The sequence below is a fragment of the Maylandia zebra genome, linkage group LG1 (assembly GCF_041146795.1).
Source record: "Maylandia zebra isolate NMK-2024a linkage group LG1, Mzebra_GT3a, whole genome shotgun sequence".
NCBI classification, from domain to species: Eukaryota; Metazoa; Chordata; class Actinopteri; order Cichliformes; family Cichlidae; genus Maylandia; species Maylandia zebra.
This window is the reverse complement of record NC_135167.1, coordinates 21,777,380-21,802,255: the sequence shown is the minus strand read 5'-3', so window position 1 is coordinate 21,802,255 and position 24,876 is coordinate 21,777,380. Positions and strand designations below refer to the sequence as shown.

Sequence of the window (24,876 nt, the reverse complement as noted above, 5' to 3'; positions counted from 1 at the left end):
ATGTTGCGCAAATGGAAGAACGCAGTCTTACATATTTGTTTAATATGTGCATTGAAGGACATATCCTGGTCAAAAATGACTCCAAGGTTCCTCACAGCGTTACTGGAGGCCGAGGTAATGCCATCCAGAGTAAGAATCTGGTTAGACACCATATTTCTAAGCTTTTCAGGGCCAAGTACAATAACCTCAGTTTTATCTGAATTAGGAAGCAGAAGGTTAGTGGCCGTCCAGGTCTTTATGTCTTTAAGACATTCCTGCAGTTTAACTAATTGGTGTGTGTTACCTGGCTTCATGGCTAGATAGACCTGGGTGTCATCTGCATAGCAGTGAAAATGTATACTATGTCTTCTAATGATACTGCCTAAGGGAAGCATGTATAATGTAAACAGAATTAGTCCTAGGACTGAACCCTGTGGAACTCCATAATTGACCTTAGTGCGTGAAGAGGACTCTCCATTTACATGCACAAATTGGAGTCTATTAGATAGATATGATACAAACCACTGCAGCGCAGTACCTGAAATACCTACAGCGTGCTCTAACCGCGCTACTAGAATATTATGGTCAACAGTATTGAACACTGCACTAGAGCAGGGCGATATGACCAAAAATATTTATCACGATATACATTTGAAAATTTGCGATAACGATATAACTGACGATATAATTGACACTAGACAAAATACTTTACAACTCCACAACTTTATTAGTGCAAAAAAAACCCATCAATGTATTTTCACTTAAACAAGCAGCTGTTTTTTATTTGCATTAAAGTTATATAAAAATGTAACTGTGCAAATGCAAATTCCTTGCTGACAGTTTAACCAAAAGGCATTTCCAGTGAAAACCATAACCCTAACCATGTAGACTATCCACAAAACTTAACCCTCCTGTTATGTTGGTTTCCAGGAACACTAATTATGTTCCTGGGTCAATTTGACCTGGGGCATGTTTACTCATCCAAAAGTGTCAGAAACACTGGCATTGATTATTTTACAGTTTTGTTTTATAATTTAGATTTTTTTTTTTTTTTCTGTAGTGATGCAGATGACATATGACATCTCTTCTGTTCTGGGTGAATCTGACCCGCAACATAACAGGAGGGTTAAAAAGAGGTTATATACACACACAATACGGTAATATTATGTTGAAGCACAGTACGTATCACTCCGTGAGGCTCCTGCCTATGATAGCCGTAATGCTCCGACAATCCATCAAGCATTGCGGGTTCGTAGCTTAGCAAAGTCGTACTGAAACATTTGACAGATTTTTGAGCGCCGTGTACATAAAATCATTTCGAGGTCAGTAAACACAACCAGAATTCATACATAAGGCACACGGGATTATAAGGGGCACTGTCGATTTTCAGAAAAATCAAAGGATTGATTTTAAGTGTGAGTTTGTCAACCTAAAACAAATGGGATGTTACAGTTAAAGCCTGGCAAAGGATCTCAAGGGAGGAAACACAGCATTTGTTTCCTCTCTTAAAGATGACAGTCTGCACTTTAGCCACATCTTTATTGTTTGAATTAAAATCCACTGTGGATGATGTGTACATATAATGTAAGGAAGAGCAGCACAGCAAATCCTGATGTTAGACTGTCCTCATCATTTCTTTATGTTACCTACATGGCTGCGGGACGAGTAGCTGTTAAGTGTGTCACTAGCAGTATGTCTGCCCTGGGTGTGAACTCACTGCTCAGCCGGCTTTTAAATTTGTATGTTTCCTACATTTGTAGGGTCCCTCAAACAGCAGGAAAAGTACAAGTAGTACACAATATAATGTTTGTGTTCAAGCAACACCACTATGGCTGCTTTTCTCTCGGCCTGACATTAAAATTCACCTTTGTTTGTCGAAGCTGTGACGAGAGTGCAGGAAGGAATCACGTCACACCTTCGGCCTCAAACAGCTTCTAAGAGACACACTGAGAAAAAGCAAGAAAACGAGAAAAAGATTAAAATAATATAAATACCTGCCCTTCAACACTCAATTAGTCAGCATTTGCGAAATTAATGTTAAATTTAAAATGTCACCACCACATTTCAAGTTTGAGTTTTTTACCCCTCTGGCATGGTGCGATATTCTTATTAATAGTCCGTAGAGAGGATTGGTATATATTTTTTATGAAAATATGCATATGTAATTAAAACGCATGTCAAGTTGATTTTATGGATAATTAATTACAGCAACAGATGGTAATGTAGCTGAAATCTTCAAATAGGAACGAGTCCAACATGTAATTTGCCTCAAAGCAAACATAAAAAAGTCTAACAGCAATTTTATGTCTTGCCTATTTGGTGGACACTTTATTACATATGTGCACCTCATGTCGTTGTCGTGAGCTTATAATGGAAAAACATTATGTAAGAAGCGAGAGTCGGTGTGACTCAGCGGGAAAGAGCTCAGTGTTATCACCCCCAAGAGTTTAATAAATACGGAGTTCAATAAAACATAGAGGTCAATAACTGTAACTACTGTATATTGCTTTGCTGAAAGCACTATCCATTAAGTAGAAAATATTTGCACAGAGTAGGTAAGATACGGTTTATAAGCCATCGCAGCAGCAATGTATGCAGTTACGTTGCCCGGTTGGAATTTCACCGTCTCCCAAATGAGCTGGCTTCACCTTAAAAAGCAGCTGTTTTCGGTTTGAGAGGAAACCCTTTAGATTTCCAGTCTGTAAATGTGTTTTTTTCCCTTTTATATAAGATCTGACATATCATTGTTTCATATCATATCACAGATTTTTTCGATGCCGAGGTTTAATTGCATGACCTGCAGCTTTTTTATATATGGTACAGCCCAGCATCTGATTTCACCTACTGCGACACTACAGTAAAGGCATGTCAGTTAGATTTCCATTACATTTTATTGACTCTTCCTGGCAGCGATGGAGAATTTAACTTATTTGTTCAATCTTAACTATCAAAACATGCACAGCAATCTCCACAAGCACGGGAAGCTTTTTCAGAAAACAAAAGCTGTTGTAGACCCAAAAACTACTTTGATTTTTTTGAGGAGACACACATCACAGCATAGGCGCAGTGGTGATATGTGCAGGCCCTCCGGCTATGCTGTAACTACAGCTTCAGCTGTAATAAACAATGCGGTGGCACCTTCGAAGGCTTTCACGAATGACTTCCTGTTTTGAAATCTTGAGTTATCTCATTATCTTAATGTGTCTGATTTCACTTTAAGTCTGATGTAGCCTGCAGCTGCGCTGTGTGTGTGTGTCTGCGTGTGTGCTTCTTGTGTGCGAAAACATTTTTGCCCATGTATCATGCATGTGAGATTGTGTATTTGCATCTCATTTTAGTTAAGTGGTCCCTGGCATCAAACCAGTGTGCACTCTTCCCTCATTTATTACATTTTACAACATGTGTTGGAACCTGATGTTATTCTAAAAACCTGAGTAATGAACACTTGACTTGCACAGATGCCTTTATAAACGATGAGAAACACGCCTCTAAGATGTGTGTCCCTCTTACTCTCTCTGTCTCTCTCGTGTCTTTGCAGGGGAAGAGGAATAAGCCCGGGATGGAGGCTGCCAGCTCTCCAGATTCAGTGAGAGGTCGAGGGGAAAATAAAGCCATCAAGTAGGTGTCAGGGAGGGAGTAGATGGGGCACGTGGGAATAATGTATGATGTGGTGATAGTATCACATTTAAACAGCTATTTGTGATTGCAAACTAATCTTGTAGCTCTGTGCGTGGACTCAAATGCTTTCCCTGAAATTATGCCCTAAAGATAGTGAGCATTTATCATATATATATATATATATATATATATATATATATATATATATATATATATATATATATATATATATATATATATATATACGATGTGTGACGCTGCTACTGTGCCCATAAAAAAAAACTACCTGATTTAAATTTGTCCTTGGGCAGCTCTGGACCACTTCCAACATTGCTGCTATTTTTAGATCACTCTTTGAAAATCATGTTCTGACCTCCTGGTCTGCTGATGTAAATCAAAGGCTGCATTATGGTAAATGGTCTTTACCTTATATTTAAACCCCTCCCCAATTTTTTGACATAGCAACAGCCTGCTCACCGTTTGCTCTAGTTGGAATAAATAGAAATAAGCACACTAAGCTAATTGTTAAGATTAGGATATCGACAGCTATGAATATACTTCTGCCCCTGTTTCAAATATAATTAAGCATTATTGAATACAAGAGGGTGACGCTAACAACTTGCCACAAATCTATTAGCTTTTTTGAGCTATTTCCTTTGACGTTTTTATTCTGAGTGCATACCTGACTTGTTTTTTTTTTTGGTGTTTTAAATTCATACTGACTTTTCTCCCTTGCCTCCTTATCTCCTTTGTTTTGTTTCCTCATCATTGACAGCGTGATAAAACACACAGGTCACGTCCTTCCATCCTCCTCCTTTCTGAGCGTTTTGACCTACTTTTCATGATACTGGGTGACCATAAACTTGTAGTCATCCTGTAGCCAAATTCATGTTAAATTTATTTTAAAAGTATTTAAAAAGAGTATTTTTCTTTTTAGATTTTCTTTTTAATTTATTTATCAACATTTCTCGAGATCTGCTTTGTTTTCTCTTCTTTATATATGTCTGTGATTGTTTACTGCTCTCACCTGTCTCACCTTTTGCTTTCTCTCTGGCTACAGCGATCTAGACAGAGACTTTTGGAATAACAATGACAGCAGCAATGTCCAACAGAGGTGGAGCTCCTACCCACCCAAGGAGTTCCTCTTAAACATGTCTCCCTATGCACCCTACGGAGACCCCCGCCTCACGCCCAAGTGAGTCTCATTCATGTCTGGTAAGGGACTCCTCTGTCTGGGCAGGGCTGTAATGAACAGGGGCTTCTGTACAACGCTGTAGGAGTGGTCAACATAATAAAATCTTTTGCTCTTTGAGGTCATAGGTATGAGACAAATAGCACAAAAATATTCCAAATCAAAGGCTGATCAATACACAACTCAGAGCAGTGAAAAGATCACATTTAATAGCCTAAAGCATAGGTGTCAAACTCTGGCCCGTGGGCCAAATTTGGCCCGCAGCCTAATTACATTTGTCCCGCGAAGCCATACCAAATTACTATTAGAGCTGGCCTACTGGTATTATACAGCTAATATATATATTGTTTAGTATTAAGCTTTGCTTGTTCCATATTCAGTTTTTCATCAAAACTTGTTTGAGTCCATAAGAAAAGAATCATTCTTATATCTAGAGGAAGATTTTTTTTCAATAAATATTAACGTTAGCCCGCGACTTTGTTCCAGTTTTGAATTTTGGCCCACTGTGTATTTGAGTTTGACACCCCTGGCCTAAAGGGAAACAGAAAGCCTGATTTTGTAACGCTGTCAGATCACATATCTTTTAAATGGAATTCTCCCCTCTTCCCCGGTAATCCTCATGTTTTTGCATTCAGGCATGTCCACAGTGAGGTGGTGTTTAGTATGCACTGCTGGCCATACAGCAGCTGATAGAGATGTGCAGCACCATCCCTTAATATCTGTGATTCCTTGGGCTGCGCTGACACTAACTAAAATTATGCACAATTTCCAAACTGCTGCTTTCAGACAGAAAGGCTGCAGTTGTATAGGAGTTTGAGCCCTGTGTCTTTAAAACAATACAGAAGAGTAAACTGGGGAAGCAACAGTATAGTTTGCTCTTAAATCACATACAGCGTGTACAAATGAATGTCTTTGATAGCTCCACTGCTTACAGCCCTGCTAACTTCACCTGGGTAGACCCTCCCTACCTCTCACCTGCAGCCCATGGACTGTTACCATGGAGACGGACAACCCTCAGAGAAAAGATCCCACTGTTTAACAAAACTTTTCCCCATTCCCCACTCAACGCCAAATATTAAAATCTTCTTTTCAGGATTGTGTAATAAATAACCAACATCCACAGAGGGTTGAACGTAGTGCACTAAGAAAATGAGTTTTTCAGTTTTTGTCAGGATTACTTTGACATTCAGAGAAGTACAGTGGGGCAAAAAAGTATTTAGTCAGCCACCGATTGTGCAAGTTCCCCCACTTAAAATGATGACAGAGGTCAGTAATTTGCACCAGAGGTACACTTCAACTGTGAGAGACAGAATGTGAAAAAAAAATCCATGAATCCACATGGTAGGATTTGTAAAGAATTTATTCGTAAATTAGGGTGGAAAATAAGTATTTGGTCACCTCAAACAAGGAAAATCTCTGGCTCTCACAGACCTGTAACGTCTTCTGTAAGAAGCTTTTCTGTCCCCCACTCGTTACCTGTATGAATGGCACCTGTTTGAACTCATCATCTGTATAAAAGACACCTGTCCACAGCCTCAAACAGTCAGACTCCAAACTCCGCCATGGCCAAGACCAAAGAGCTTTCGAAGGACACCAGGAAAAGTATTGTAGACCTGCACCAGACTGGGAAGAGTGAATCTACAATAGGCAAGCAGCTTGGTGTGAAAAAAATCAACTGTGGGAGCAATCATCAGAAAATGGAAGACATACAAGACCACTGATAATCTCCCTCGATCTGGGGCTCCACGCAAGATCTCATCCCGTGGGGTCAAAATGATCATGACAACGGTGAGCAAAGATCCCAGAACCACACGGGGGGACCTGGTGAATGACCTGCAGAGAGCTGGGACCAAAGTAACAAAGGTCACCATCAGTAACACACTACAACGGCAGGGAATCAAATCCCGCAGTGCCAGACGTGTTCCGCTGCTGAAGCCAGTGCATGTCCAGGCCCGTCTGAAGTTTGCCAGAGAGCACATGGATGATACAGCAGAGGATTGGGAGAATGTCATGTGGTCAGATGAAACCAAAGTAGAACTTTTTGGTATAAACTCAACTCGTCGTGTTTGGAGGAAGAAGAATACTGAGTTGCATCCCAAGAACACCATACCTACTGTGAAGCATGGGGGTGGAAACATCATGCTATGGGGCTGTTTTTCTGCCAAGGGGACAGGACGACTGATCCGTGTTAAGGACAGAATGAATGGGGCCATGTATCGTGAGATTTTGAGCCAAAACCTCCTTCCATCAGTGAGAACTTTGAAGATGAAACGAGGCTGGGTCTTCCAACATGACAATGATCCAAAACACACCGCCCGGGCAACAAAGGAGTGGCTCCGTAAGAAGCATTTGAAAGTCCTGGAGTGGCCTAGCCAGTCTCCAGACCTCAACCCCATAGAAAATCTGTGGCGGGAGTTGAAAGTCCGTGTTGCTCGGCGACAGCCCCAAAACATCACTGCTCTCGAGAAGATCTGCATGGAGGAATGGGCCAAAATACCAGCTACTGTGTGTGCAAACCTGGTAAAGACCTATAGTAAACATTTGACCTCTGTCATTGCCAACAAAGGTTATGTTACAAAGTATTGAGTTGTATTTTTGTTATTGACCAAATACTTATTTTCCACCCTGATTTACTAATAAATTCTTTACAAATCCTACCATGTGGATTCATGGATTTTTTTTTTCACATTCTGTCTCTCACAGTTGAAGTGTACCTCTGGTGCAAATTACTGACCTCTGTCATCATTTTAAGTGGGGGAACTTGCACAATCGGTGGCTGACTAAATACTTTTTTGCCCCACTGTATGATTATTTGCTTTCTGGCTGACATGACATGATACTACTCATGTAGTATGTTTTATTAAGAGCTAAAGCTTCTTTTTTCAAACTGAGAATGAACTAAGGGGCTGCACCAGAATCCAGTAAAAAATAAATAAATAAGGGAGGATTACTTTGGAGTGTAGCATGCAAAATAGTAAATCCCCTTTAAATATAAATCTGCAGTCAAGATGTGGTCAGATTAGCTTGAGTTCAGAGGTCTGAAGAAAAAGTGACTTCTTCAGCAAAACATGTAATAGGCACACCGGTCCAGTTTGTCCATTTCATGCTTTGCCTCTCCAAAACGTGAACATGCAGAAGTTGTATTGTGCATGCAGAAGTTGAATTACCAGCGGAGATGATGTATGAAGTTCATTTCAGGGTGCCTAATTGCCAGAAACGATTAAGCTGTGCGGCTAATATGTATTTACATGTAAATGCGTTCATAATGTCTAATAAAATGCTTTCCTGTGATTATTTTGTTTCCCTCTGTTGTTACTGCAACTTCTGCATGTGTATCTGTTTCACATTTTGGAGAGGCAAAGCGTGAAATGGACGCAGTGGACCAGCATGACCAGCATGTAATATCTGTAATATCGGGTTGTAATGTTGGTCCAGGATCAACATTGCATCTGACCAATCACGTTGTTGTGATGTCATAACTTTGGAATGTGGAGCAAAAAGAAAAAAGAAGCTTTTGTTAATATAAAACCCTCTTCATGAAAAAAAATTATTAACATTTCCAGTGTTTTCTTTATTAATTTGAACAGTGTAATAAATATATTATCAAGTTAGGTTTCCTAGCCAGATTTATGTTACTGATATTAGTATGCCAGTGATAGTTTTTAATAGCGTTAGCTATTTTTTTGGCTAATGCTAAGATATTGTGACTCGTCAGTTGCTATGTTGATTCTGGACTACAATTGTTATGATGATAGGAGGATAGTAACAACACCAATTCGTTGATATTATGCTCAGTTTTTCCACTGAAGAAGAAGTGAAAAGCTATACCCAAATGAACAAACCAAACTGTATCGGATTTCCTTATCTTGATTATTGAACATGCACCAAATAAAGAGGCAGCTTCATTAATGTAAATGCAGAAGGCTTACAACAATGGGTGAACTGGTTACACTAAAAAAACGGGAAAAGTTCTTTGAACAGTTAATTCCAAATGTTGCAAAACTGCTCAAATGCAGTCCAATGCCCAGGTCAGCTCGACCCAGCAGAGCAGCTTTTCAGTTATTGAAGACAAAACTGACCCAGAAGCAAGCAGCAACTGAAAGTAGCAGCAGTTAAGGCCTGGAAGAGCATCTCAAGGGATGAATGGGTTCTTTCATCTAATTACTGAAAACAATCCTTATATTTAAATAATGTTAGCTTGTAGCTTGAAAATGAGTAACTGTGTGTAAACATGGCTGCAATTCCTGAACAGTTAATTCTAAATTTTTGTTACAAATCTTGAATGAAAAGTGAAAGTTCACACTTTCAGTATTATATTCAATATCTGAGGGTGGTACTTTCTTCTTTCCACCAGAAAACAAATAATTGTATTTCTCAAAATGTCCATCTGTTCCTTTAATGACGTGGTTTTTGGTCTGACTTTTTTCACTGTTTTGTTTTGGGGGGTTTTGTGAGTGTAAAGTTACGTGTTTTTACCCCCACTCCCCTTTCTCCTTCACTCTTTCTGTGTTTTCTGCTTGTTGTCACTACTCGTACTATCACTCATAGTACTTTGAGTGCTTTAAGCCTCCCCGATAGCCCTCCTGAGTCTAGTCTACTAAGCCTTATTCCAAAAATAGTGACACTGTATCCTTGGTGTACAGTGCAACGTCTGTTTCATATCAACCTCCATTCCATCATTTAGATGCACCTCACACAGTCACTGAGGCATTAAGTGAACCTGTTCTTTCTTATTTTCTCTAATTATAACTCACTTGACTCTTTCAAAACCACCGGGCGCTCAGTTATTTGGTGTCTGTGCAGTGGTGCTGAAATTATTTTTAAATTCAGCGAACAGCAGTGATTATAGCTTTTGTTGTGATTGCATTTCATTCTGTTATTGACAAGATTAATTCTGTGTGGCATTTGATAAGATAGTAATGGTGAGATTTCTGAATAGGGTGATAGTGGATCACTGAGCTATTTCATAGTCCTTACTGTGGCGATTCCTTTGTACAAAGCAAGTTTGTTTAGCAGCTTTCAAAGGTGTCTTTCTGAGGTAAATCGAAAATTACTGTTTGGAAACAGTTCAGACAAATTATATCTAAAAGCAAGGAAAAAAGGGATCAAGTCACGAAAAAGAACATGTTATTCAAGTAATGATATTCAAGTTGTGATTAATTATATCACATTCATCATTGCAAAAACAATCATTCACTTAACTGTCAGCCTACACTTAATGCTTGAATGTCGTTGTGGACGCCCTCCTGTTGTTCACCTGTGTGTCGTGTGATTTGTCCTCAATCAAAAGGTCCCGTACTGATCTCAGCGTTCTGTCTGTACTCGTCTCTGTGACGTCCGAGTCCAGGTCAGCTGGGGTTGGGTTTGTGGCATGCTGAGAAGAAAAGAGGACACTTTATATTGAAATGCTTTTTTTTTTTATTTCAATGGGAATATTTGCAAATTAAGTGAAATATTTTATGCAAATGCATAAAAGTGCTGCAGGCGAGTTCTTGTGAACAGACTATAGCATTCTGTTTTCATACCCTGCAGTCTTAAAATGTGAAAATGACGCATTTGCATCATTTCTCGGCTGTTATGCCTGCCTCCGAGAGCCAGCGGCTTGGTCACTGCTGTGTACATGTATGAGTGAAATGGGCAGAATGTCGGGTTCTTGTGGTCCTTTTCTTACCTTAAACTAGGATATAGTGGACTGAGCAGCTACAATAACAAAAGTTTTCTGAATATCACTCCACACTTAGTGAGAATCTGTGTAAATTCGACATTAAGAAGTTGCTTTAATAACATATTTTACAATGAACAGAGTAAGCTTTTGTGCAGCTTTGAACTGAATTATTGTAAATATGTTTTGCCCCCTTTTAGTCCCCAAAGAGTGAGATGACTGTCCTCTCCAATTTAGTCAAAGCATTGGTGACGAGCAGCTGCTCTTCCAAGTTTTTGTTATTCACTGGACACTTGTGGCTAGACTGAGTGCCTGTGAAGTGTCTTAGTCATCGATTTGACTAACTCATAACACTTTTGCTCTCCGGCTCTGTGCGTCTGTCTCTCGTCTATCTCTCTCTTTTTTGTTTTGTTTGTACCTTCTCGTGGGTCTGTCTGTCCGTGTTTTCCTTGTCTACGACCCACCCCACCGTTCCACCCAGTGGGGCTGTGGATAAGGGTGGGCAGGGTGGTGCTGGACCCTCACCGGGGGCCAGTGACAGCGGGGGTGGTGCTTGCTCTGGGACTGGGGCAGGGCCCAGTCGCAGCGACAGCGTGCGGAGCATGGTGACGGGGGGCAGCAAGGCCGGGCGCTGGCAGACGGTCCAGAGCCACATGCATGCCGGAGGCCTGCGGTTTAGCAAGTGAGTGGCGCATGGTGACATGGGGCACGCATGAGGGGTTACAGTGGGCACAACAGCAGCATGGTGTGGCAATCAAGGAAGTGAGTCTGTAAAAATATCATGGATGGAGTAGTTGCATGTACTCTTTTTTTTGTTCTTTTTACACATTTGAAACCCTGTGCAGGTGAAGACAATGTAAAGCAGGCTTTAAAGAGAAGATGCTTTGCAGAATGCACCTGCTATGCATGAGTAACCGTTTAAACCTCTTGGCTACAGAGAGGTTCCTCACTCATAAACAAATGCCATTTTTATGTCAGCTGCCAACCAAGTGATGTTGCAGACAAAGCAAATTCACGCAGCCGTACTGTTCCTCTGCAGGCTCCAATTTGCTGAAGGCTGTAACAGTTTCAAGAATTTCAGACAAAACAGATGCTCTCTGAAGATCTTCAGAAACGACATGTTCATTCATCTGAAGTAACAACTTTTTAAACTCTGAGTGGGTTGCTGGATAAACAGCAGGAGAGCAGTTTTATCCGGGCTAGTGATACGAATGAACCTTCTGTTAGTAACTGCTGGATGAATATGATAAGATGATACTGTAAACAACATCATTCGATAACGGTGCTGCGTAGTGGGAGGAGGTAGTAAAAGTTACCCAAAGTTTGAGCAGTTTATTGCTTGCATTGACATGAAACTCCCTTTAATTAATCAGGGCAAAAGTCTGAAAACTGGATTCTTTTTTTGCTAAAGAGTCAGTGTGAGTAAACTGTAAATACATACAGTAAATACAAACACAAGGATGTTATCTCTCAGAAACCAAAGGGAAATACGTATACGTAAAGACTAGGGCCAAGTTACAGGATGGCCCCAGTCTTCATTTTGCGTTAACCAAAACAGTCCCAAGTTTCTAAAACTTTGAAGTAGAAATACAAAATAGACTCAGGATAGCTATTTGTTAGCTATAACCTTTCTGTGTGACCTTTACACATTCTTCCACTCATCCCAGACCCCACTGTGACCCTTCTTTGGATAAGTGGTTAAGAAAATGAATGGATGGAATTAACAGCTGCCCTCATTGTGTGGCATTAAAAAACGCACACAAGCTTAATGTAACAGCTTCGTTGCAGAGATAAAGATTTATGATTTGGTGTCATTTCTAGTGATGTGCGATACCACTGATTTCCTTTCCGATCCGACACCAAGTAAAATTCAGGGTGGTATCGACGATACTGATCCGATACCGATACTTTGTACAAAAACGTATTTCAGTTATTGTATCTCAAATTATAGCGTCATAATGATTACAGGACATCGGATTACTTGTTCTTATCGTTTAATAATGCACAGTTAACATATAGAAATAAGAAAACTGAAGTTGTGCGCTATTTGAACACGTTGCCTGCCTGCAGCACTAAAGGACTCTGTGAGAGACGTCTGTCTCGCCCTAGCAGCACCTGTCCCTGTCCTCCTCTTCAGTTCGCCTCAACATAAGCTCATCATATTCTGTGATATGATTTACTCTGAAGTGCTTGATGAGGTTAGTAGTGTTGCCACAACACCTCACTTTCTCGCCACATGTATTGCAAACTACGTCTCAACCGTTTTTGTGGAAGTAAAATACGTCTGCACATGACTCCATTTACGCTCAGCCATTGTTGTGAGTGTGCACACCAAGGGGCTGGACACATTTATACAGACGTACTTTGCACATGACTATGACAGGCGAAAGACTAAGTAGTTCCTTCCAATGTAGACAATCCAAATGATACAGTTTCTTTCCACTCTGTTCCTGTTAATGATAACCTACAAATTTACCCTAAATTACTAAAATATCGATATTTTAATATGAGTATCGATTCTGGAACATAAATGACTGGTATCGGAGGAATCGATATTTCAGTATCGATCCGCACATCACTAGTCATTACTATACAGTGCTATGACAAAGTTTTTGCCCCTTTCCTGATTTCTTCCTTTTATTTTTTTATTATGGCATATTTGACACACTTACAAATTTCAGATAGTCAAAGAAATTTTAATTTTAGACAAAGATAACCAGAGTAAAAACAAAATTCATGTTAAGGGAAAAATGCTATCCAAGCCAGCCTGACCCTCTATGAAAAAATAATTGCCACCTAAACCTAATAACTGGTTGTGCCCCTCTCAGTAATCAATAGAGCATTTGCAATAACTGACAATGAGTCTATTATATCCCTGTGGAGGACTTTTGGCCAACCCTTCTTTGCAGAATTGTTTGTAATCCAGCCACACTGGAGGGTTTTCCAACGGTCATACCAAAGCATCATAATCAGATTTAAGTCCAGATTTTGAGTAGGACACTGACAACTTGACTTATACTGCCACATAAGCCAAGTGTCCTTGAGCTTCAGAGCATGAACTAACAGCTGACAATTGTGCTTCAGGGTTTTCTGGCAGAGAGCAGAATTCACATTTCCATCAAGAATGTCGTCCAAGTCCCGAAGCAGCAAAGCAGCCCCAGACAAGCACACTATCACCACCATGTTTGATTGTTGATATGATGTTCTTTAGATGCTCTGTTAGTTTTACATCAGCCGTAACGGGATTCAAACCATCCAAAACGTTCAGCTTTTGTTGTGTCAGTTCACAGAATATTTTCCTTAAATTTTTTGGCCAATGTGAGACAAGCTTTTTGCTCAGCAGTGGTTATCACCTTTGAACTCTTGCTTGGGTGCCATTTCTGCTCTGTCTCTTTGTGAATCATGAATTATGACCTTAAGTGAGGCCTGCAGTACTGCACTTTGGTGTTCTGGGTTTTTTGCGATGAGTCCTGGATGAGTCGTTGATGCACTCTTGGAGTAATATTGGTAAGCCAGCCACTCCTGGGAAAGTTCACCACTGTTGCAAGCCTTGCACCTCCATTTGTGGATAATGGCTCTCACTGTGGTCCACTGGATTCCTAAAGCCTTAGAAAAAGCTTTGTAACCCTTTTCAGACTGATAGATGTCAATGACTTTGACATCTTGAGTTTTTTTTGGTCGTGTCAGACAGGTTTAAGTGATATCTTGGGGGCGGTTACTTTTTCACACAGGGCTAGGTAGGTTTGGACCCCTTTTTTTACCTTAGTAAACGAAATCACTATTTTAAAACTGCAAATTTGATGACGTGAAATATGTAAGTGTGAGAAAACATTTAAAAAAGAAATGCATGTTATCCAACAATGTAAATCATCACAAATAGTGCTTTCTAAACTACAATTAAGTGAATTTTTGCAATTATAATTTGTCAAACAAACTGGTTGCTGAAAGCTGAATTTTTTTTCAACACCTGTAGCACATACAAGATATAATGACAATAACATGTGTGAATCAAACGGTCTCCTGGAAACAGTTTGATCATTGAATTAAGAGCAGTACTCTGTAATATACAATAGATTAATAAGTGGCGCTCTACAATAGCGTTCAGCACAGTAGATGAAAGCCATCTCTCCACTCAGTCACAATTCCTTCATTACTAGCTAACTCTTCATAATACTGCCTGCCCCTGTTATTCTGATAGAATAGATTAATTAGAAACTAGGAAGCAAAACTGTGATTTCAGAATTGATATTTGCCTCTTGATTGGACTGAAGATAATAGAAACTGCCTCCATGCATAAAATGATGAATGAAAATTAGGGAACTGGAGAGCTCAGTGCACAGCAAGAAAACACAGGCAAATAAACAATTTGCAAGCAAACCAAGAAAACATCTTCACCAATTAGACAACACATGCCCTAAATGTAGGACAATGGTTCTGTTTCCTCACCTCGCAGCATTTATTGAAATTGTGCTTTCTTGTGTCTGTGCATTATGTTTGAGTGACCTTTATTTAAATAGTATACTGATATAAACATGAATTTAAATGGTAAATGGCCTGTATTTGTATAGCGCTTTACTTAGTCCCTAAGGACCCCAAAGCGCTTTACACTACATTCAGTCATCCACCCATTCACACACACATTGACACACTGGTGATGGCAAGCTACATAGTAGCCACAGCCACCCTGGGGCGCACTGACAGAGGCGAGGCTGCCGGACACTGGCGCCACCGGGCCCTCTGACCACCACCAGTAGGCAACGGGCGAAGTGTCTTGCCCAAGGACGAACTCCCAACTCTTGAGCCATGATCGCCCCACAATTAAGTTATCCCACCACATTATTCTTTACTCCTATCACTCCTCTGTTTTGTTTTCCTGCTCTTTTTAAATCCACCTGTATTTCCATTTCTCCTTTGGAATTGGTTTCTATTTTTGAGCATTTACGTCTCTCTGCCATACGATCTTTCACCCTTCACTGTTGATATTTTCTCGCTCTCCTTGTTTTTCACCCTCCTCAATTTCCCTTAATTACGAAATCATTCAAGGTTTATAGTCATCTTAATTGACTTTCAAGCAAGAAGAAATGTGAAAATAACCCTCTAAGTCAGTAATTGGATACAGCAGATAAAAAGGGAGCGTGCTCAGGGTGTATGAATGACTGTAGCTGGTGCCACCGTGCCGATAAAGAAGGCAGCAATGATGTACAGTACCTGAAAGCACAATTTTAAGGGAAACCACTTGAAAAGGGCTTAGAATATTTCAAATGATAAAATTAGTCAAACTCAAGACAGTGAAAAGACTTGAAGCAAGTAATACGGCATGTGCTCAGACATCTGGCTTAATGTCACCATTAAACCATCAAGATATACTAATTTTTCATGATGTCAGCTATGATAACGTGACTATTGAACCCCCCAAAATAAGGGGTATTACATACTCACCAGACACTTCATTAGGTACTCCTGTTTAACTGCTCATTAAAGCAAATATCTAATCAATTGGTCAAATGGCAGCAAAGCAGAGTATGCTAAAGTTCAGACTGAGCATTTAGAAGAAAGGTAATTTAGGCAACTTTGAACACACATAACCTTTTTAGACTTTTACAGAGAATTGTCAGAAAAAGAGCAAGTATCCAGTGAACATCAGTTCCCTAGATGAAAAGGTTTCGTTGATGCCAGAGGTCAGAGGGGGATGGCCAGACTGCTTTGAGCTGATAGAAAGCCAACAATAACTCAAATAACCGCTAGTTATAATCAAAGTATGAAGCAGAGCATCTCTGACCTCACAACACAACAAGCCGTGAAGCAGGTGGGCTACAGCGGTAAAGGACCAAGAACAAGTTAAGAACAAGAAGCTGAAACTATAATTCTCATGGGATGACCAAATATGGACAACAGAAGATTGGAAAAATGTGGCCTGGCCTGAGGAGTTGGAATTTCTGCTATGACTTTTAGACAGTGTGGTCGGAATTAGACATAAACAGTATGAAAAATCCCATCTTGTATCAGTTGCTCAGGCTGATTCTTGTGTAATGGTGTGGGGGATACACATTTTCTGCCCTTCAGTACCATCAGTGGCCTCAGTTAGCCTAGCCTACCAAGTAATGGTACTCAAATGGCCTCTACAGTCACTAGATCTCAATCCAATAGAGCCCGTTTGAGTTGTAGTGAAATGGGAGATTCACACAAGTGAATGTTGACATGCTGTCATGCCAGCATGGACCAGAATCTCAGAGGCCACCAAGAATTTATGCATTTATGAGGGCAAAAGAGGCTTCAACTCATTACTAGAAAAGTGTAACTAATGAAGTGTCTGGTGAATATAGGGGTGTTAAAGGTGTTAAGTCACCTTCTTATTTTGGCTATACCAAAGTTAGCTGCAAATTTTAGTTCATTTGCTCAAATCATCATGCAGCAATAACGTAGGTCATCAATTTCCTCTTTTAACATCCCATTTTACACCTGCCCACCTGTCCTGTCACATGCCAATTCCTTTATCTGAGGAACAATGCATCCTGTAGAGTAAAACACAGCCAGACAATCAAATTCATCAAAGCTAAGAATCCTTATAAAATACATTACCTATAGTAAAAAATGCTAAAAGGTTTTAAATTAATTGAAGCTAAAATTATCAGAGCACATATAAAGGGATGATCTACTGTAACAGTGTACTGTTATTAAAAATATATATTCTACATAGTCTTGGTGTACAAAGACTGTGTAGCTCAGTACAAAGACTCATAAAAGTTTAAATGTTTAGGTTCAAATGATTAATTTAGAAGTTGTGCGATTATATTTTAGTTATTTCATGTTTATGCTTGGATAAGTGGTTGTGTGAACTGTTTGTGTTAAGATTTAAGTTGTTCATATTTCTTACATGAACATCTAGCTTGAAACTCTTTTTCCTGATCAGAGCTCTAAATATTTTTTTCTTCTAATGATGATCATATCTTCAAAACAGTTTTGCCCTAATGACGTCGATTTATGTCATAGTTTTTGACTTTTTACTGAAAAATCGGACTTCCTGATTGCTGTTGCTCACCTGTTGCACTGATTATTCAAGCTGGGATAATCCAAGCCATGAAAGTGCTCCTGCTAACAGTCGCCCATAGCTGTTTGTGTAGGAAAATAAATAAAAAAGTCAAACTTCTGGAACCCCAAATGCCCTCCTCCCACTTCAAAACCGTATAATTCTGCTCAACAGAAATCTGCCAAATGACTTTTATACATTAATTCACATTTATTCAGTTCGAATATTAGGCACAAGTAAACAAACACACTCATCTAAGTCTCTCCCCAGGAAAGATCTAATGGTGTGCTCCGTGTGCGTTTGTATGAGAGAAAACATGCATGCACCAGAGCATGTATATGAGCCCTGTCTTGTATTTACTTGATCCAGCATTGCACTGCTCCTCAGGGTGCTTGTCTCCTGGCTCTCCAACAGAGTCAGAGCCGAGGTAATACCAAAGAGCGCTGCTGTACACAACTCAAGTCCAGGCAGTAAATCCTCCCTCACTGCATTAGCTTCAGACAGAGCTGTTTAGCACAAGCTTACAGTCATCAGGCAGGGCAGTGATTGAGGGGAGGATAAGGGGTGAAGCACTATTACATGCTTGTAAGAGTAGCAGACCTGTAATTAGAGGGCAGACTTAAGGAACGGTGATTGGAGGTGGTGTGGCTATAGAGTGATGTGAGGGCTGAGGGTAAAGAAAAGATGAATAGGCAGAGGAGAACCACAAAGGTAAAAGGAAGAGCTGAGAGTGAAAACATAGCAGGAGCCGACAGGACCTTTGAGAAAGATTGGTGGAAGCAAAAGGGAAGAAGGTAGAAGTAGGTCAAGGCTAATTAGGGAGATAGATAACGGAGAGAAAGAAATTCAGCACTGCAGATGGAGAGCCGAGTCTCAAGTGAAGAGATAGTGCTACTATACCTTAAGCTCCAATTTAATTCCACTTAACGCTGAGGTAGGAACCATGTTTGTAGAATCATAAAAGGGGAAAAAGAACCTAATAACCTTTCAGTATATTGTAATTACAGTGGTCTTAGGTGGGGGTGGGGGGGGGGGGGGGTGGGGGGGGACTAGACTCTTGCACTTCTTGTGCTCTAATCAGACGTTGGAGAATCGAGCCTGTGATGGGAGACCAGACCAATCAGATCATTTCAGACCTGATCACAGGAGTAATGTAAAGTAGAATAAGAGTCCAAGTCCACACGAGAATTAAGATGTTGGAGGTATTAGTGGTTAACTGGAGAACTTTCAGCTGGGAGAGCTGGGTTCATGTTCCTATGTGAAGTTTAAAGTCAGAGTTGATTGTGTGAGCAAATGCTCATATGCTTGATTGCTGGGAGGGAGTTGGCACAAGAAGGAAGAGCTGCAGGAGGAGATCTGTCTATGTTGAAGATTCACCCTTTCTAGATTTCGGCTGCAGTTTTAAGACCTGATCCCACTGAATGCATCACGCACAACAACAAAAAATCTCCCAAACTATGACCGCTGAACACATCAGAATGCAACTCATCAGTTTGTTTGCTCATAGACAGACAGACTGCCTTCGTGTGTTTTCTTTTAATGGGCTTATTAGACAGCACTAGCTGCTCGTTAGTGGAACAGCTGGCATGATGGGCATTTAGATTCAATGTAGAGTCACCCATGTCACTCCGTGTGAAATAATTTTGTTTGGCTTTCGTCATTTTATCAACCTGAAGGACAGCTGCAAAGAGGACTACACCCTGATTTTGGCATTCTGATGCTGCAAAATGTGCATTTCCAGTGGGACCAGTGTCACTGGCTGCAGGTTTTTAATTTGTCTGTGATTCTACAAAAAGCAGAGGTTTGTTTAGTCGCCAGTTTGGATATGAATGATATGTTGTATGCCAGACTAAACACGTATGGTCAGCTAGGCAAGATAAGGCAAAAATTCAGCACAGCTGTTTTCTTGCAGATGTTTAACAAGTATCTCAAGCTTGTTGGCAACTCCTTCTTTACTGATCTTTGCTCTCTCTCAAGTCTCTCTCCCTTGGATATTCACTGCAGACTCCTAGAGTTCAGTCAGTGCTGTGCTTATGTATGTTTTGGCCATTTTTATCCTCTCTTCCTTTTGATATCAACATAATAACATGTTACAAATTTGTTTTATACTTTCATCTTTCACCCTTTCATCTCAAAACGGCCTGCTCTTTCTTCTATATTCCCATTACGTATCTCTAACTCCATTTATTTCCTTTTTTTTGTATCCATCTCTGTCCTCGGTGTTCCCATGTATCCGTTCAGCTTTGGGGACGCTTCCCTTTCATCAGCTTCCACCCTGGAGCACATCCCGTCCTCAGCTGTGGCGCGCCCTCGGCCCCTGGTCCGGCAGCAGAGCCTCCAACAGCCCCTCACTCACCAGCCTCCTCCGGGTCCCAACGACCCCCCAGTCACCTCGCAGAGTCTGGGCCAGTTGCACACAGGCCCAGGCGGGGGGGGCCACCGTGGGGGCCCGCGGGGGGTCCGGGGGAGTCCGGCTGGAGCCTCCCGGTACAGAGGAACAGGGACAGGCCGATCAAGGTCAAATCCAGGCAGCTGGGACCACATGGTGGAGCAAATCCGAACCCGAGGTCTGGATGTTAAGTCGTTCCTGTAAGTACTTTACTTTCCTATAAGTAAAGTTGAGGATCATATGTGCAGCACTGCAAATACAAATTTATTAAATTTAGTGCACCATTTCATTGTAGTCTCTTAAATACTGCCTTCAGTTTTCAAATTATCGTTTGTGTGCTGGAGTGTGATCTGTGGCATTGTCAGTCTTCAAATCCTGTAAGTAATAGTATAAATAGTCGAATGTGAAATTACTTTGTAAAATAAAAGTTCTGCTTTCAAAAGTGTACCGAAATATAAATGTTTAATATTACTCATAACAAGAGAAGTATAGCAGGAATAATAAAATGGACCCGTGAGTGTCGCACTAATACATAATTATCACTATATCATTAATGTTTAAATAGCTTTTTGCTGCTGCAGGTGGTTGACGGGGCTAATTTGAACTGTTTTAAATGCACCACATTTGTGGTTAAGTTGATAATAAAGCATCTCTGTACGTAAAAGTAGCGGATCAAACTTCCTTCTGAAATGTAGGCAATTAGAAGGAACACACTCAAATTTTAAATACTCAAACAAGTAACTCAAACGTTGCATCCTACTGCTGGAACGTGGTGCTGTTAAATCTTGTTGAGTGCTGCTGAGAGGTTTTTTGTTCGCCCCCCTTTTTTTCACTCATGCCTGACAAAATAAAGCTCTCAGTATAAAGCACCAGAAACCGAAAGAGATTCTTCATGAGTGTGGGATTTCTTGAAGGGCTGCGGAATAAGCTGTGGTCTAATAAAGTGACAAAATGGCAAAGCGTGTGCTTTTTACACAGGATGGAACCAAAATCAACTGCAATCCTCTACGGTCTCTGCAGAACTTCAATTTATTAATTTTGATGAGGTTGTCCCCAAGAGACTCATTTAAATGATTATTTTCAGGGTGTAGTGATATTAATATGCATGTAGTAGAAAAGGTGTGTGTCGGGCATCAAGGGTTTTAACATATTAGTTTTTCATTGCTGTTAATTGCCAATCATGTAAATGTCTCAAATAATAGGTGATATTATCTTCTCTTAAGGTATTTTATAATCACTTTCTAATGTTCTTCAGCTCCCATTTACATTTATTTGTGTTTATTTACTTGTGTATAGTTTTAAATTTTACAAAAACAGCGCTGGCACATGCAAAAGTTCAGATTTAACATCTGTTTATTATCATATATTTAATATATTTTTATAGTAATTCCAGCAGGTCATAAGAAAAACAAACTTGATTTAAACTTGTCTGGTCTGGAACTGTGCATCACCACAGCATGCATATATTAACTACACAGCAGTACCATAAAATACAAACTTCTGTTTTTTTCCCTATTACGTGCATCTTTTATGTCTTGATTTAGGTGGTATAAAACAGCCAGATACCGCAGGATAGCGTTAGGCCTAACAATAAAATAAACAATCTTTAAATATTCAGATTTCAAAACTTGTTTTCTTCTAAAGTTTTTTTCAAGACAGACTGATAGAAAAAATCCAATCATAAGCAGAAATCTTATAACAAGCCCAACCTGGGTTACAAAAAAATAAAGCAAAGTTAGCCAAAGTCACGAGTGATTTTTCAACACCAATTTTCCAACTCATTCTTCACTGAGTAGAGAAGCTTCTGGTGTGCGATGGTCAGTGATTGTTTTTTGATACCGAGCATGGAGAGCCTTCCTCCACCCCTTAGCTTGAGTGATAGATTACAGATGATGTGCTCTGCAAAGCAGCCTCATGTAAAAGCTCTCCTTCCCGCCTGACCGCAAACATAGATGCTCACACACATCCATCCATACACATAGCTCTTTGCTCTGTACCTTTTACATGTCCGCCCATTAGCAGTGTCTCCGGGGCTATTGACCTCCCTGCCTATGTGAATCATCATTCAAATAAGGCTGTGCACATCATGCACACGAAGGTGGTTGTCCCTGTCCTCGTGAATCTCGTTGGACCAAACACGCCAGCGGTTGACCCTGGAGGTGGTGGGAGAGGGAGACGTGGAGGTGGGTGGGGGCAGTGTGGGTATCATGCATTTGTGATCAGTGGTGTATAAACAAGCAAAAGCAGCAGTTTCACCCTCCAGCTGTGACCATACCTGTCACGCAGTGTGGCATCTGAGCTGCTCCCCTTTCATTTTCCAATCAATAGACCTGATGTAGGTGGCAATGATTTCAGCGTGGAGCACGTGTGTCTTTTTTTTGGTCATCTATATAAATTCATTCACTTTATCGATGAGCGTCATGTAGATGCTGTTTACACATCCCCAGTGGGCTGCAGCCTCTCAAGTACTAATGTGTTCCTCTTGTTGTCAATACTACTTCAACAAAGAGCACCTTGTTTGGTCGGGAGCACTCCAGAGAGTGGGGACAAAAAATATGAAATGTGCAGAGATGAGAGGAGGAAGATCAGAGAAAAGCTAAGAAGAAACTGGAAACATCAGGAAGGAGATAGGATTCTTTCTTTTTTTTTAAAAAATCTTTTGATCCTATTTAAATCTATTTATGTTTCTAAGCTACATGCACGTCGACACGTGAAGTCAGCGCTGCCAACGTGACTGGCTCGCTGCTGCAGGAGTTAAATTTTTCCAGTTCAATTTTTGAGAGAAAATAAACATTTGGGTCTCTGCAATTTCATTAGCACCCACCACTATCTGTTATTCACAACAAAGGCATTCAGATAAACGTAAGACAGCACCTAATCCACCAAATAAAAAGTAAATAAATAAATAAATGTGAGGCTGAATCTTTTATAGCTAAGCCTAAAACTAAGCCAGCTGATGTTAAGGGCTGCAAGACATCAGAAAAAAAACATGTTTTGAAGTTGGATTTGGCTTTTAAGGGAAGAGGTAGTGGTGAAGAATACTATATGTTAAGGTTGTCCTTGGATCATGCATGCTATGGTAAAGGGTTGTAAAAAATGAAAAATAAATGTGGTGAATGGAGAAAAAAAGCTAGAAGAGTGTACAATATGTACATACATGTGACTTACTGTCTGTGACTGTGAATCACAAGGTTAGTTGTGGGCAAATGCTCATTTGTTAAGGGCACTGTTTGCATGGCTTTGAATTCATGGCGCAGTGTTGTTCAGTAAAATGCATTTTGGATGATTTCAGGCTTGTTTAGAGAGACAATAACAGCTGCAAATGAACATTGTGTTTCTTTGTTGCAGGTATGCTTGCACCTCTGTTTTTGTGGATTTTCTTTTTTCTTTTTGCTTTGCATGTCATTTGCATGTCATTTCAGGTGATTCTGTTTTTCTCTGAGACAATCCAAACCTTTCTTTTAGGGTTTTCTGTACAAATATTAGCATATTTATTACTCACAGAGGCAACATACAGTGGTGTTAAAAAAAATGTGATCGCCCCCACTTATTTATCAAAAGTTATTCGTTGTTGAACATCACTTTTGTTATTCTCTAACAAACAAAAACAATAGTAAATGATAGCCACATATACAATGTCAGTGCAGTGTTGTGTCAGTGTTAATGAACTGAAGAAATTCAGCTTTGAAGCAATAAATTGGCTGAAAAAAATCTCTACTCATCCAAATGCTACAGCATACAGTACATTAGGCAATCAGAGGGATTACACATTATCTGAAATGTTACAAAACTTTAATGTAATTCAAAGACCGGGTGACTTTTCTTTGCAAACTCACGGCCTCGATGAGTTAATGGTAAAGAACAAAACTTCCCTAATAACTTAAGGTTTAAATCATTTGGGTAACAAACAGCACTGATAATAAAACCAAAGAATGAATAAATACTAACCTGAGATCAATGAAAGGTTCCGAATTAATGGTGCTTCCTTGTTACCTTTAACAAGCACACATAATCTACACTGCCAGACCAATAATAAATCACCACCTTCAGCTGAGAGCCTTATATTGGCTAAATTGCTGTGTAACCTTAAGAAAAACACTTATCAATGAAGCTAATTAGAAAAAAATGTATATGGGTCAGTGGGAAAAGGGTATCATCAGGGCAAGAAGAGCGGCAGATGGATGCACCCATGATGCTTAGTGACTATCATACAAGCCTGTTGGGGCGGTGTTATCGCCGGGGGTTGCTTCAGTTGGTCAGGCCCAGGATCAGCAATCTTAGGTGCCCAAAAATGAGATAAGCCCCAGACCAGGATGACCCGGTTCTCCCATTAATGGATTTTTTTCTTCCATGATGGAGCTGGCATATTCCAAGATGACAATGCCAGGATTCATCAGGCTCAAAGTGTAGAAGAGTGGTTCAGGGAACATGAGAGATCATTTTTACACATGGATCTGCCACCACAGAGCCCGAACCGTAACCTCACACAGCGATCCATCTCTTGTGTAAATTAATGCAACTCTCAACAGAAATAAATATAGTGATATTGTGTAACCTTATATTATGTAATGGTAAATGCATGCTGCCGTCAAAGCTAAAGGTTGTCCAACAAGGTATTATTTTCTTCTGGCTAGAAAATGTATATTAGTGTAAAAAATATATATGCACATCAAACTAGCTGGCAGTCACATTTGGAATAAGGGGTCAGGTTATGTACAAAGGTACATGTCATGCATTAAAAAATGAAGTGTTTTCCAAATTCACTATAAGAAAATTACATTTTTGATAACCAAAACTGTCAGGAATACAAGCATTCATGTCCTATTAAAGAGCCTTTGTATCACTTCGTAGCTCGCAGGTTTGGATGAGAGACATTTAAAAGTGCAGTTTGGATTGAACATATGTTTAAGATGAAATATAATAGTGTCCTCACAGCAATCTACCACCTCTCTCCCACTCTCTGTCTTTGTACATGAATTGTGTGCCGTGTGTATCTGTCGCTGCTTGTT

At 40.1% G+C, this 24,876-nt stretch overlaps 1 protein-coding gene across 3 annotated transcripts in view; it reads left to right on the top strand.

Annotated features, from left to right (window-relative positions):
• Nucleotides 1-24,876, top strand: part of syt7b (synaptotagmin VIIb) — a 124,680-nt gene that overhangs the window by 61,656 nt on the left and 38,148 nt on the right. For 2 of the 3 annotated variants that reach the window (XM_076883273.1, XM_076883271.1), the window contains exons 3-6: nt 3,518-3,597; nt 4,658-4,792; nt 10,933-11,133; nt 19,720-20,067. In XM_076883273.1, the coding sequence (XP_076739388.1) occupies nt 3,518-3,597; nt 4,658-4,792; nt 10,933-11,133; nt 19,720-20,067 (764 nt within the window). The remainder of the gene's footprint in view (nt 1-3,517; nt 3,598-4,657; nt 4,793-10,932; nt 11,134-19,719; nt 20,068-24,876) is intronic. The other variant, XM_076883274.1, reaches the window with a different exon arrangement.